Source organism: Populus alba, chromosome 8 (genome assembly GCF_005239225.2).
Source record: "Populus alba chromosome 8, ASM523922v2, whole genome shotgun sequence".
Lineage (NCBI taxonomy): Eukaryota > Viridiplantae > Streptophyta > Magnoliopsida > Malpighiales > Salicaceae > Populus > Populus alba.
In genome coordinates, this window is record NC_133291.1 from 5,337,471 (window position 1) to 5,352,271 (window position 14,801).

General features: G+C 33.5%; 2 protein-coding genes across 2 annotated transcripts; both read right to left on the reverse strand.

Moving 5' to 3' along the window:
• Window positions 1-1,854: 1,854 nt before the first annotated feature.
• On the reverse strand, window positions 1,855-3,933 carry LOC118055751 (uncharacterized). The gene is made up of 3 exons (XM_035067738.2): window positions 3,781-3,933; window positions 2,364-3,353; window positions 1,855-2,228 (listed from the first exon to the last, which is right to left on the reverse strand). Exons 1-3 carry the CDS (start codon window positions 3,860-3,862, stop codon window positions 2,197-2,199), a joined length of 1,104 nt encoding a protein of 367 aa, XP_034923629.1. The 5' UTR covers window positions 3,863-3,933; the 3' UTR covers window positions 1,855-2,196.
• A 7,579-nt stretch (window positions 3,934-11,512) lies between these two features.
• LOC118055750 (zinc transporter 1) lies at window positions 11,513-13,578 on the reverse strand. Its single transcript, XM_035067736.2, has 3 exons — window positions 12,657-13,578; window positions 12,411-12,560; window positions 11,513-11,920 (listed from the first exon to the last, which is right to left on the reverse strand). Exons 1-3 carry the CDS (start codon window positions 13,278-13,280, stop codon window positions 11,615-11,617), a joined length of 1,080 nt encoding a protein of 359 aa, XP_034923627.1. The 5' UTR covers window positions 13,281-13,578; the 3' UTR covers window positions 11,513-11,614.
• Window positions 13,579-14,801: the final 1,223 nt, after the last annotated feature.

Genomic DNA, 14,801 nt, shown 5'->3' on the forward strand with positions numbered 1-14,801 from the left:
AGACAAGCTTATTAAACTCAGTTTAGTTAATAACTAAAATTTCATATTTTTTTAGTGTCTTTTCAAATGCCTGTATAGACCTGAATTTTATTTTGTATATTTAAAAAAATAATCAGCCTATAGTGTAGTGTGGTCTTCTTTGTCTATCTAGAGCTTGTTTGATATTATAATAATAGTTGGTTTTTAAAATATTTTTTATTTTTAAATATAAAAATAATATTTTATTTTTATTTTTAAAATTATAAAATATCAACGCACTTCAAAAACATGAAAACATGATTCTCATGTAAAACAAAAGAGGATGCTAGTATAAACTATTAAAGCCGGTCACGTAAAGCGAGACAGCCAGCAACTTACGCAACACGGCAATAGTGCGTTCTGACCAGGAGCGCTCTCTAATGTCGTTTTGATTCTGTTATTGTCCACAAGGTAATTGTTAATTAATGGGTGTCCACGCAGTTTAATTGACCCGGAAACTGATTTTGACAAGTCTTTGATCATTAATTTCAAAACAGGGATTCTAATTAAAAAAAAAAAAACTATAGCCAGGAGAAAAAACTGAAACTCCATTAACACTTCTCCGCTGAAAAAACTAAAAAAATTAGTTTTTCAACTTTTATAATGATTTTTTTTTTTTTACTTGGATATGTTCACACATTTTTTAAAAGAACTAGACTAATTTTATTCGAGGTTTATGGCTGTCCCTTCTAATAAATATATTTTTTTAAAATCAAATCTGTATTTTTATTTTTATAAAGATATAACAATACCTAGCTGCTAGATAAATAATTTACTATTAATTTTAATAATAAATTTGAAGAAGACATCTAAGATACTCTTTACCTTTATATGCAGGTGCCCACTACTTTCCAGATAAAAAAGTATAAATAAAACGCATATATATATAAATGTTGTAAAACATTAGACCATTTTTTACATTTTCATATTCAATTAGTAGCGTACATTTATTTTATTGTAGAGAATTTAACACAAAGATTTATTTTTTCAAGTTAAAAAGTATAATTTTATATGGTATTTAAAAAAATTAAAATAATATTTTACAATAATTTGACTACTACTGATTAAAAATATCAAGATCACCATTACAAATAGTGATTTTGATTTTTATATTGAAATAGTTCCAATACTAACACAATTTTTACCTTCTTTCAATTGAAAACTTTATCTCAGTTCTTAATAAACGAATATGTTTTTTTTTAATCTTTTATTGAAAATTTTGAAAAGGAAAGGCATTGAATAGAAGATATTTCTTTACTGGTTAACAAACCCAACCACTAACCCTGTGGAGCAAGAGGTAACAAACTTCTTTTCATTATGAAATTGCTTGGTTAATTTTAACATTTTAAATAAAAAATAAAAAATAATTTAACTAGATTTTATATAAATTTAACTAAATTAATGGAGTTTATCTCAATGAACATTTAAACCGATTCAAAATAAAATCTAGGTCAAGTTTAAATGTTTGTTTAGGAGTTTAAAAACCTATGTTTTTGTGTATTTTTTTAAAAAGTGTTTTATTTGCTTTAATATATATATATATATATATATATATAATTTTTAACACAAACACATTAAAAATAATCTAACAACATGAAAAAAACATTAATTTAATATTTCTTAAAAAATTAAAGATATTTTTAAAACAATTTCAGCGCAATTGAAAACAATTACTAAATCCGTGGGTTATGAATAGATTCAGCGGAATTGTTCTGGTTCAATAATCATAGTCTACCATCAAGGAAGGAATTCCGAACTTTTTTTTTCTTTAAATTAATATTTTTAACTTGAATATGGCTCTACAAATATGCTATATTGCATACGTGTGCGATCACATGAATAAAACATGCAACTGGAATTACTGTATGTTTATGCGAGTTAACACAACTCACACGGGAGAAACAGAGGAGGTCCCTTGTACAAAAAGTAGAATTTAATGACGAGGATGATAACCTAAAAAGAAATAGAAATCCAAGCCTAATCTACCTGGGACCCACCTTAGCAGCACTACTTACAAAATTCATGCCTTGACAGATCGTAAAGTGACCCTATAAATTTATTTAGAAATGAACCATCAGAGAGAGAGAGAGAGAGGGAGAGATTGGTCTCTGCTGTCTCGGAGACTGGTTTGCTATCTGTTCACTGTTGTCCCCAGAAGATCGAATAGCCTTCATCTCATCACGCGGACATAAATTGACAGCCATCATAGCCTGCGGAGGATATAAAAAAGAAGACTAATTACAATGAAAAGACAAATAATAATAATAATAATAATAATGCAAGGTGCGATGTCGTGACAAGCAGCACAAATTAGAAGTATTTGATATGTGATTTACGGGAATTACTAGGATCAACGGTGACTAGCATGGCAGTGCCTCCAAAGGAACAAGTGCCGCCGGCAACTTTGGTCCTCTGCCAGTAACTATTGAAGGCATAGGAAGCATGTGCAAACAACGTGTTGGGCTCAAAGCATGACCCGCTCGGTTGAATCGAGTCACAATCTGCCCCAGACCCACAAGCGTAGTTCATTGCTTCTTGAATGATTGGATCGGGCACCGAAGGCTTGGCAACACACCACAAGGCTGTGTACGGGCTTGTTCTTGGAGATGGTGGCCCTGTCGGAGGTGGATAAACAACAGGTGGTTGAAAAACCCGCGGGCTTGGAACAAATCCAGTTGGAGATGGAATAAAAATGGGCGGGCTAGGGATATAGCTTGGTGGGCTAGGCTCGTAATAAGGGGGACCGGGTTCAGCTTCTGGTGGGCTTGGAACATAGATGGCCGGGCTAGGCACTGATTCCGGCGTGCCTGGCGGACTTGGGACGGCAACTTCTGGTGTTCCCGGAATGTTGACGGGTGGGCCAGGCACAACTTCTGGCGGGCTTGGAGTGACACCAGGTGGACTAGGTACTATTTCGGGTGGATTGGGAATCGGGGTAAATTCGGGCGGGCTTGGTACCACAACAGTTGGGCTTGGAGGTGGGTTTAGGATGGGAAGAACCGGTGGTAGATAAGAGAAGGGTGGCGGAGATGAAGACGGGACGTATCCTGCTGGAGTTGGAATTGTCGTGGAAGGGGGTTGTGGGGTGTTTGGAGGATAAATGCAGAATGGAGGGGCATAATCGGGCAATGAAACTGGTCCTAATGAATCATAAGGTGGCAAGGTAAATGGTGAGCTCACATAGGGACCAGCATTCGATGAACCCATCGTTTCCTTTTGCAGCAGCAACGAAGCCAAGTCAAAGTGCTCTGTCACTTTTAATTTCTTTGCATGTCTGTTTACTGAGCTTCTTCCATGCACCGAACCTTTAAATAAGCGCACTGATCTTCTTGCATCTGCTCAAAGGTTATAAAAATAGAGCTATCACCTATCAGTATCCATATCCAATTGCTTCTTAATTATATGCATTGAGATGGCGACTACTGAATATTCAGCAGAAAAAGATAGAAATAAATTCAGCAGAAAAAGATAGAAATAAATTCCAGCACTCCTAATGCTATATAGTTCTATTCTTTCCATCCTTCTTGATCATGGATATGTATTATATATTAGGTAGTTATCAAAACTTGATAGCAGAGCCCACAGCAGTAGCAATTCCAATTTCACAATCTACATGCTATATAAGAATAAGATGGTAAATTATATTAGCTATCAACTTGAAACAAAACGGAGCACTAATCTGTAACCTGAAACAAATAAATGCAGGCCAGAGTGATGTAAATAATTATGGGTGCAAGAACTCGAGGGAGCGAGCGAGCTTACTGCAAAGAGTGAATGAGGTAGCTGCAATCGTCAAATAGAGTAGTAGAATGCAAACTCTCTTGCAACCTTTGCTTATTTCCATTTCCTTTCGAGCAAACCAAAGCTTCCAAGGTGAAAGCTCTTAACTATGCCCAGACTCCACGTCCTTGGAAGAATACGAGAAAACACCAGCCATTTGCTTATATATACACAATTAAGAGGGTCACGGCGCCCTTGGACGGTCCTAGAATGGCTCAAAGTAAGGCCGTGAGGGACAGGTGGCGGTTGCGTGGGCCATAAAGATTGATTCTTTAGCAGCTTCACTTTGCTATACAGTCTGCTTTGCTTAGAGTGGTGTATGTGAAGAAATGCTAAAGAAGTTTAAAAGGCGTGATAGAAGGTATATTTTATGCAGTCTTCCTTTTTTAAGGGGCGCCCATGTATAATGGCATATATGCTTGCTTGATATTGAAAAAAATGAAAGTGCTGATTTTTGCCTGCCTTTTGTCTTGCTTGCTTTCTACTCAAAGCTGATCTCTCATGGTGGAGGGAGGCAGAGGCACCCTTTTGTCCCTTGAACGATTTCGAATCATTCGTGGCGTCTTTGGGCTCTAGGATTGATAAAACAGTGCCTCCATTTCCATGCAAATTTATCTCTGATCGTGGTTTTTTCATCATGAAAAAAAAAAAAAAAAAAAAAACGGTGTATCTTTGAAAGATGCAATGCATTTTCGTTGTGAACTCTATGGATGAGTATGGACTGTCATGCAAGTGATATCTTCGACAATTTTGGTTAAAAATGAAAAAAAATATTCCTTTTTCTTTTTTCATGTTAATTTTGGTCCATGTTCTTTGAGTTTTTTTTTAATTAAACCCCTATAATTGTATTTTGAAATAGCAATATTTAATTTAATTCATAAACAGTATTTTTTATATGGCGCATGCATGTGAGAGCATGCTAATCAAAACAAACTTTAAAATATAAAAGTTTGTGGACATAACTTGTGAAGATTAAAGAACAAATAAATAAAGTTTAACAACAAAAGTGCAAAAACAAAAATAAAAATTCAAGACAAAAAAAAAAAAAAAACAGAGAGACCATACACATTGAGGTTAACATGCAAATGTTTCTTCATGAACAGTAAACACACGTTATTTTTCCATTCCCTTTTAAGATTTTTTTTTTTAATGTTTATAGATTTTATATTTCCAGATAGGGTGAGAAAAAAACTAAAAAAATAATTAAACTGAATTTAAAAAAAAAAAAAACCGAACTATAAAAAAAACAACCAAACCGATTAGATTATTTAAATAAATATTCAGTTCGGTTTCGGTTTTATTAGTATGAAGCTGAAAAATCAAACTGAATCGAACCAACAAAAAAAAAAAATCAAACAAAAAAAACCAAATTAAACCAAAAACAAATCCATTAGAAAGTAAAAAAAATATAATTTTTTATTTTTAATATAAAATAACTGAATTGATACCGGTCGGTTTGAATCGGTTTTGATTTTATTTTTTATATTTTATAAAATTTTAGTTTGATTGTTTTTGTAGGTAAAAACCGAACCGAAAATGATCACTTCTATTTTCAAGTATTTTTTATCTTTTAAAATCATTTAGATGGGCATGGTAGAACATAATTCTAATTATATGTTTTAATTGCATTTTTTTAAAAGATAATTTTTTATTTCAATGTTGCATTTTTTCATCTTCCTAGAAAGAAAATTCTCATCGTTCAAAATCTAAAAATATTAAGAAATAAATAAAATTTATAATAACATCAAATCACACGTAAATTATAAAAATTTTGAATTAAGTCTTTTAGAACAATATATTCTTTAATATTTAATATGCGTGGATATGCTTGGATATCTTACCTTGTAGTAGTGCCACACACCAATTGGTGTAATCTTTAATATTTTATTTTAAGTTTTATAAGTAAATTACTAAATCATTTATTGGTCATGTTAAAGACCGTAGCTTTGTGAGAAATTACTGCACTGGAGAGAACAGTGAAGCTGGGCCTGGTGAATGGACTGAGGATATTCAATATTTAGTTCTATGATCACTAATTGTGTCCGTGAAATAGCTAGCAGGAGTGTTACACGTGGCTGTAATCAGCAGTTTAAGCTTGGCAGTGGAAAAGGTGGGAACCAGTTCTGGTAGAGTTTTTGATCCGTCGGCAGTTACATGTTTCGGTTATTTTTTAAATAATTTTTTATGATAAAATATATGATAATAATATTTTTTTTATTTTTTAAAAAATATTTTTAATATCAGCACATCAAAACGATTCAAAAAATATAAACTATATTAAATTGTAGCAAAAAAAAAATAAAATTTAGAATCACAATTTACACCGTTTTTCTAACAGTCTCTAAGTTAGATAGCAGTTATTACTTACTAGGATGTTAAGCAGGAGGTTGTTATGATCATGTTTTTTTTTTTTTTAGAGTTATTTGGTGTTGTGATCGTTTTTTTTTTTTTGGATCGCAATGATATTAAGGTAATTTTTAAAAATTTAATTTGTAAAAAAAACAATTTTTTAATATTGTTTTTAGATGAGAAAAGTTTTATTTAAAAAGTTCTCACTTAGTATTTTAGTCACTACAACCCCTAATTAATCAATAAAAATTCTACAATACAGGACTGCGTATACAAAAGAAAAGATATTATCAATTCTTGAGTATCCTATCCGAAGTAGGCTACATCGCTGATTTTATCTTAGATTACTAAGAGTTTGTTGGATTATACTATCGATAGTCTACTTATAATATTTTTAACTCTTACGGCAGTGAATATTCGGATACAAATACTTCCCACTCTGGTGTTGGTAAATATTATGTAACACAAAAAAAATAACATTTCTGAATCTAGCGTTAATGAATAAACTAGTAAAATTTAAATTTAAAACAAAAAATTCATATTTTATATTTTTTTGTTATTTTTTATATAAAAAAGACAATTTACATTTCACAATAAAAATCTACAAATCAATTACATATTCAAATTATAAAAAAATTTGAGAGATCCACAAATAAATTCAGAAAGGTACATGAATTTTTGTGGAATTTTATGAAATAAAAAAGAAGTTTGTTTGGTCAAATATCAAAATAAAAAGGAATAAAATAAAGAGGATTGGCATAAGGGTGTGTTTTATCAAATACAATCTTGGCCCAAAATAAATTAGGCAGGCTGGGTCTGAGGCCCAGGCCCAGCCCGGCCTCAACTTTTTTTTATTGGATGGGATCCAGTCTTTGTTCTATGATCAGATGGTTCGTGATTCAAGCAAGATTGCAACTTCATTCAGTGCATCTAACAGGGTGCTCATGTATCTAGCTAAAGCAGAAAGGTTGGAGGCGTCATTTTGTTGTTTCAAGAAGGCTCAGGATTCCGGCAGTAAAATTGATACAGAGACATATAACATACAAGGCATTTGAGATATATGAGAGCATAGAAGCAGCAAAGTAATCATTGGATGGCTCAACTTATGAGCTGATGATACCAAGCTTGGCAAAATCAGGTCACCTGGATGCTGCTTTTAAGCTTTTCTAAGAGATGAAAGAAATGAACTTATGTCCAAGCCCTAGCGTTTTTTCCTCGCTCGTTGATTCAATGGGGATCGAAAGCAAGGAGGATGGAGACATCGATGAAGGTTTACATGGAAATGTAAGGCTTAGGGCTCAAACCACCTGTTATCATGTATGTTTCCTTGATCGAGTCCTACACCAAGGCTGAGAAATTAGATACTGCTCGCAGACTTTGGGATGAGATGAAGATAGCTGACTTTAAGCCAAACTTTGGGTTGTATACATCAATAATTGAATCCCGTGCTAAGTCGGGGAAGCTTGATATTGCAATGTCCATCTTTCGAGACATGGAAAAGGCTGGATTTCTACCCACCCCGTCTACCTGTTCATCTCTTCTGCCTCTGGACAATTGATGCTGCTATGAAGCTGTACAACTCGATGACCACTGCAGGTTTGATGAGTACATATACTGTCCTCTTGACTCTCTTGGCTCATAAGAAGCTTGTGGATGTGGCTGCCAAAACTTTACTTGAGATGAAGGCTATGGGATAATCTGTTGATGTGAGTGCCAGTGATGTTTTTATTTTTTTTACATTAAGGAGGTTCTGTTGATCTTGCTTTGAGGCGGCCCTGGATCCTCGGTTTTGCTATCTAGGTCTGTCAAGTTACTTCGCAGCTGATAGCTTGGATTATTATCCTAAGCCAAAAAATTAATTGAGAATTAGCACATTCTACTTCTCCTTCCTGTTGTGGCCATTTGACTATTGGATATCTTTAGCACTCTATTTATGAAATAAACACACAGAGTTTTGTTGTACAGTTCTTGTATTGCAGATGATGAAGCTTCAGGTACTTGTCAGTTACTATTGGAGCAATGCTATCCATCCCTTTCCACTGACAGATGATCAGACGAGCAGGGTACTCCTTGTAAGGTTCTAACATTACGAATAATGATTCTTTTGGGGCCAATATATAGTATTTGCATATTTTACAACAAAATAAGTATACAATGCTGACGTTAAAAGCCATCGAGTTCAACGAGATTCCCACTTAGTTAGACAGCAAGAACTGCATCTGTTCTCGATAGCAAGTGACTAGAACTTGTATGGTGACAGAATCTATGCCGGTGTCGGTTATATAATCATATCACAATTGCGACAGTGACGAAGTTGTGGTTATGTTTTCTTAAAGTTGGTAATGGATCGAGACGTTGAAGATGGACAGTTGTACTGGATTAGAGCAGAGATATTATGATAACCTGCAAAACAAGTTTCACCTGTAGGACTAGTAATGGAGCCTAAGAGTGGGTCGAGTGATTTGGGGCCAGCCATCTCCTTTCCAACCTTTGGTATCTTCAGGTCTTGTTTTCATCCAAGACGGGTCGTTTTCCGAATGCGTTGACTTATTAGGCTTAGTGGAGGTCTCGTATTTATTTTGAAGACCAATTGATCTTCAGGTCTTGCTTTGGACCTCGGGTTCATCCCATGGCTCATTAGTAGACTTGGGCTTTGCCTTGTGTTTTGTATCCTGGGACGGGTGTTTTAGATATAAATCCCAGACCCAGAGACAACTTTCCAAATCTCCAAAAAAAAAAAAAAAAAAAGTGAGATGGAAATTTGATTCCGTCATTATCTTTGTTTTTGCATTTTAAAATTATTTTTTAAAAAATTTGAATTTTTTTAATTTTTTTTTACTTCAAATTATTTTTTTTGTAGAACAAGAGTTGCAACCAATCTCAAGTTCTTTCAACCTTCTGTTTTCATCTAATTTTCTTGGAATCGAGACGATTGGATTTGGACATTCACTAGGCCTTGTTTGTTTCCCGGAAAGTAGTTTTCGGGAAACCATTTTCCAAACTTTCCTGTGTTTGTTTGTCATTAGAAAAGTTGGTCAGCGGAAAACACTTTCTAGTCAATGAAAAACACTTTCCGGTCAACGGAAAACACTTTCCAGTCAATTTTAGTCAAAAAAAAAAAATTGACTTGGTTTTCAGGAAAGTGTTTTCCTTTTAGCTGTGTTTGTTTTCCGGAAAGTAGTTTCCGGGAAAACACTTTCCAAACTTTCTTGTGTTTGTTTGCCAGTAGGAAAGTTGGTCAATGGAAAACACTTTCCAGTAAAAGAAAAATTTGGCTTGGTTTTCAGGAAAGTGTTTTCCTGAAAAATTTGAGGGGAAAACACTTTCCGGAAGTTGTGAAAAATTTAGAAATGTCATTATTTGCTGATTATATCAAATTTGATCCTCAAACTTTTGATTGCTATATATATTTTGTTTTGAATATTTATTTTTCAATTTCATCTCTTAAAATTTTATTTTTATATTAACTTTGGTCCTTATTTTTATAATTGCTATTTGCTTTTTTCTTATCATTTTTTTATTGAAATTTTTTATTGATCAAATTTGATCCTCATTCTTTTGATTGTTACTTATTTTATTTGAAATAATTTATGAAATGTTGATTATTATTATTTTAATTTCTTTATTTTTCATTTTTTTTTAATTTTTTAGATTTAATCCCTATTATTTTGATTATTATTTGTTTTATTTGAGATAATTTATGAAATTATATTTTTTTTTCAATTTCATTCTCATTCAACTTTTTAATTTGTAAGATTTGTTCCTCATTATTTTAATAAACTTGAGAAAAATAAAATATTAATAAGTTATTTTTCAGCTTATTTTCCATGACATAACCAAATACTGGAAAGTGTTTTCCAGTTCATTTTCCATAACACTACCAAACATCGGAAAATACTTTCCCAAAATTCACTTTCCCGAAATTCACTTTCCAAAAGGAATTCACTTTCCTGCAAACAAACGGAGCCTAAATCATCAATCGGTCCAAAAGAAACTTTGGCCTTATTTCCTGCCGTACAATTTGTTTGCTTCCTCTTTGTAGCTTGTACGCCTCCAGACTGCGATGGAGTTTTTTTCCTAAAAGATAACTTTGTTAACTTTTTATTTTTATCGGTTAATTTTAACTTAGATGTATTTTAATATAATATTATTTTGAAAAAAAAATATTATTTTAAACAAAAAATTAAAAAATAATTAAAGTTGACATGATTAATTCTTACTCATGTTTAATAGAATCATAAAATAATTGTTAACTCAACCCAAGCAACTTTCAAATTAATAATTTAATAGATTGAACTAACTATCAACCATTTTAAATTTAATAATTTCAAGGAGTAATTCAACTAGTCAGGTTTTAAATTTTTTTTTTTATAATAATGAGTTCGAGTCTCTTCAGGATCACTAGAGACTTATATATTTGTTAATTTTAGAGTTCATGAAATCAGTCAAGGTATGCACAAACTAACCTCAACACCTCTATTAAGAGTATGTTTGGCAGTGTGGTAGTGACTGTTTTTCAAATAACTTTTCGTGCCGAAATGCATGCCAATGATGTTTTTTCATTTTTTAAAAATCAATTTTGACATCAGGACATCAAAACGATCCAAAACATATAAACTATATTAAATTTTAGCAAAAAAAAAAAATTAAATTTTTTAAGAACGTGGTTTGCGCCGCATTCCCAAATGGTATCTAAAAAAAAAAAAAAAAATCTTTACACGTCAAAATGTTCTTTGGTAAATTTCTTAATGAAATGAAAATTGATCGGAGGATTGTATGATTGGATTTTCTAAACAGAACCACTTATTTTTTAGCGGCTACAAATAAAAGCCTTTTTTTTTTCTCGTTTTAAAAGTAATTAATTTTAATATACAAGGCACGTATTGAATATGATCAGTGAGATGAAATCTGCAGCTGATACAATGAAGAATATGCACCGATGAGTTGAACACTGAAGCTGCTACAATGAGCATAGTAGGTGGTTAGAGTACTGAGCATAGTAGGTGGTTAGATTCTGTTGTCAAGTTCGGTATTAATCTGTTATTTATAACTGATTCCGGTACTATGCTAAGTGTAGGATACAAATACTGTAACCAATTAACTAAATGGATCAGCAGAAATCAATTTACATTTTCATTTCCAATAGCACGTCGTCATTTTGCCAAGTACCTTTGCTTGTTATTCAAATGAAAGAAAAATGACTGCAAATATGAAACCATTGGATAATTGATTTTTTCCACATCTAAATAATATATATATATATATATCATAAAACTAACACTGTTAACCAGTTTCTCAAACTATCAGCCATGAACATGGACGGAGAGAAAATACTTGACCAAAAATGAAAGTTTAGGGTCTGGTGTGATCAAAATTGAAATAGATAGGCACATATTTTTAAAACTTGAAGGACCATGAATCCATTTTCCCCGGAAAAAAGGCAAGTGCTTGTATGGTTCTGAAAATCTCAAGCCCATCTGACCATGAAAGCCATGCAACCAGCCCCTAGAAGAAGGGAAACATTTGCTCCTAGTTGAATCCTGAAATTGCCTTGCATCCTTGGACTCATGAAATCTGATGCTAACAGGTCAACGAGTGCCATGTATATCAAAATCCCAGCTGAGGCTGCATTGAAGATGCCCTCGACTATCAGAGCAGTTGGACTCCTCTCATCGTAAATGTTAGAAATTCCAATTCCGATGGCAATTCCCACCGGCGTTGTCAGGGAGAAAAGCGTTGCCATTATTGCCATGGACGCAGACTTGAATTGTGCCTGTAAATACAAACAGGAATTCATCGGAGTTGAAAGGAGGAAAAACGACAGTATAACAAGAAACAATCTTTGCCCAATGATAACATTGATTCATGTTTAATTAACAAATGGAAGTTGTTTTTCTTACATAATGTTCCTTTCTTCTTAAAATATCAATCAAACGCTCAAAAGCTACTTAATCTACCACGCAATCATTTTTATGTTGAAACTATCAAGTGAGGCATCTGTATGCATGGCAAACCTATCACATTGATGAACAATATTATTAAGGTAAAGGGTAGATGATAAATGAGTTTAATTTCTTAACCAAGATCACACAAGGAGTTGACCATATATAGGAGATTAATGGAGTAGAACAGTGAAAAGACAAAGATGTTGTCATTATGTCGACATCTCCAACCCTTGTAATCTGCATAAAATTCTAGTGGCTGGCAAAAGGCAATAATTGCAAAACATGAAAAAACCATCCTAGGTCGTGTGCGATGTATACCTGAGTGATGCAGCCACCAAGTCCCAGGCCTTCAAAAAACTGGTGGAAAGACAAGGCTGCCATGAGAGGCTTTATTGTTTCCGGACTCCCAGAAGCACCCAGAGATATTCCAATAATTATTGAATGAACTACAATCCCCAACTCCAATACCTGGAATAACATCCATCCAAGCATAAAACATAGGTTATGTGTTAGTTCATCGCCAAAAAATTGCCAAAAAAAATTAGATTATGAGAAAAATCTTACTTGTGAAATAACCCTTCGACGAACCAATTCAGACAGAGCCAAATCTTCTTTTAGGGAGGCAGAACCATGGGCATGGCCATGTGTAGCATGTGTATGAACATGTACATGACCTTCATGCTCTCCAGCTGCCTCTTCATCCGTAGTATCTACCTGTTTGTTCTTGTTAAAATGCATCCTCTTATAAAACCCTGCCGCAAATGAATCCACCATTAGCGTCCCTATTGCAGACATCATGGCAACAAAACCCGTGAATGGAAATTGCCCCCACAGATCCTGGTTAAGACATGGTGATGTTAAGGTTTCAAATGCGTCCGGTAGTATGTGAATGAATCCGGTTGCTAGGATAACACCAGCAGCAAATGCCTTGATCATGAAGAAAACATCATTTTCAGGCCTCAAGGCTTTTATTTTCTTTCCTAACAAAGGGAGGCTAACACCGATAGCGCCAGCAACTAGAATTGAGAGTATTGAACCTAGTTTAAACTTCAGTGCTTCACCTTTACCATGCTCTAAATCTTCAACCTCACATGTACACTCACAGGTGACTATAGTAGGGTAATAAAGAAGAATCAAGAGAGAAGACGCCTTAAAGATGTTCAAAAAGCAAGCTTGAAGATGAGCCATGGCGTGTCGGAGAGGAATGGGAGAGAGGGAAGAGAATTAACAGATTTTTAGGTTTGTGGGCTGTAGAGAAATGATCAAGTGATTTTGGTTTGTATATGATCAGGAAAAAACAGAAAGGAGTGTAATATAATGACCGTTGAAAAAACTGGATGGCTAATAACAAGAGAATATTATACAGACAAAGACATAAAACAAAAGTGAATACGCAGGGAAGGGGAAACCAAACCATTGGCCTAACGTGAAAACTCCATTAGTATATAGTATGCGTGTGATCATCCGCATTCAATATACATACATGGGATTCTCAAGCATCAGTGGTCCAGAATTATATAGATTTCCCAAGTACATTTAGTAATTTAATTTATACACCATTATCTCATTTAATAAACTATATATATAGGACATCTGGTGCACGTATATATTTATATGTGCAGGACACAGGCATATTGTGCGGCTGCAATTGCATGCATATATGTGATCGGGTCAATTCAAGGAGATCTGATACATAGCGGCTGTGCTAGCTTCCATTAATTAAATAAATTAACGGGTTAATTAGCTCTTCTAATCACCTAATAAAATGAGCATGCATGTAATTAAATCTAGTTATACTAGGAGACGCATTATCGGGAGCGGAGACCAGGCGAGAAGCATAATCAATTTCCGGTTTGAAATTAAGGAGGCATGCTGGACATATAGTGAGGGGATAAAGTCATCTGAAAATGTGGGGAAAATGTTGTCATCCATTCACCTACATCAAGAACACTTGCTTAGACTGCAAAGGTACGTAGTGCTTCCTTTGAAATTAATTTCCACTGAAATATTATGTCCTCTTTCCCTATTTCGATCTTTGTAGGTCAGACCACTTCTTTAACATCTTGTTTAGTGCCTCCTGACGGGGCTTTCCGAGGACACAGCCATCTTGTTTAGTTGTCTAATTAATCAATAAAGTAATCGAATAGGTAATCAGTTTCTTGTAAATTAATGGCAGAATTGTTTTGTAAGAATTATTCTTGAAAGCTGCTTAAACGTCGCAGATGAAGGGAATAATAATAAAATATTATGCCTTTTCCTGTCCTCAACTCACAAAAATTCTCTCTCAAGTCTTAATCCCTATCATAATGAAAGTGTGCCAAGCCTGGAAATACTTATGAAAATGACTATACTTTCTTAGCAAGTCCAAAGAAAATGACCATTAAGAATCTAATACAGAGAAAGAACTCAGTCTCCATTACTTAACTATTTGACATTTTAAATTTTAATTTTTTTTTAAGAATACATTATATTTTCATCCAATATTAATATAAATATAAAAAATATTTATTTCTCATTAAATGTTATCAGAGTAAAATTATACTTCAGATTTTTTTCTTCACAAAAAAATAAAAAGACTACAAATACACCATTGGATCTTTTTCAGAACAAAAGTCCATAATCTTTATTCTTCATTTTATATATGTTTTTAGAGAATCTCTTCTTAGAATGTTATTGTATTTTCTATCTTTTTAAAAACATATCTATTTA

What these genes read in the sequence shown, in the direction of transcription:
- LOC118055751 (XM_035067738.2), bottom strand. Translation starts at nt 3,862, where the DNA reads ATGGAAATAAGCAAAGGTTGCAAGAGAGTTTGCATTCTACTACTCTAT. An exon ending in TACCTCATTCACTCTTTGCA is followed by an intron (nt 3,354 to 3,780) that starts GTAAGCTCGCTC and finishes ACCTTTGAGCAG; the next exon opens with ATGCAAGAAGATCAGTGCGC. An exon ending in GCTAGTCACCGTTGATCCTA is followed by an intron (nt 2,229 to 2,363) that starts GTAATTCCCGTA and finishes TATCCTCCGCAG; the next exon opens with GCTATGATGGCTGTCAATTT.
- LOC118055750 (XM_035067736.2), bottom strand. Translation starts at nt 13,280, where the DNA reads ATGGCTCATCTTCAAGCTTGCTTTTTGAACATCTTTAAGGCGTCTTCT. An exon ending in GTCGAAGGGTTATTTCACAA is followed by an intron (nt 12,561 to 12,656) that starts GTAAGATTTTTC and finishes ATGTTATTCCAG; the next exon opens with GTATTGGAGTTGGGGATTGT. An exon ending in TTGGTGGCTGCATCACTCAG is followed by an intron (nt 11,921 to 12,410) that starts GTATACATCGCA and finishes TTGTATTTACAG; the next exon opens with GCACAATTCAAGTCTGCGTC.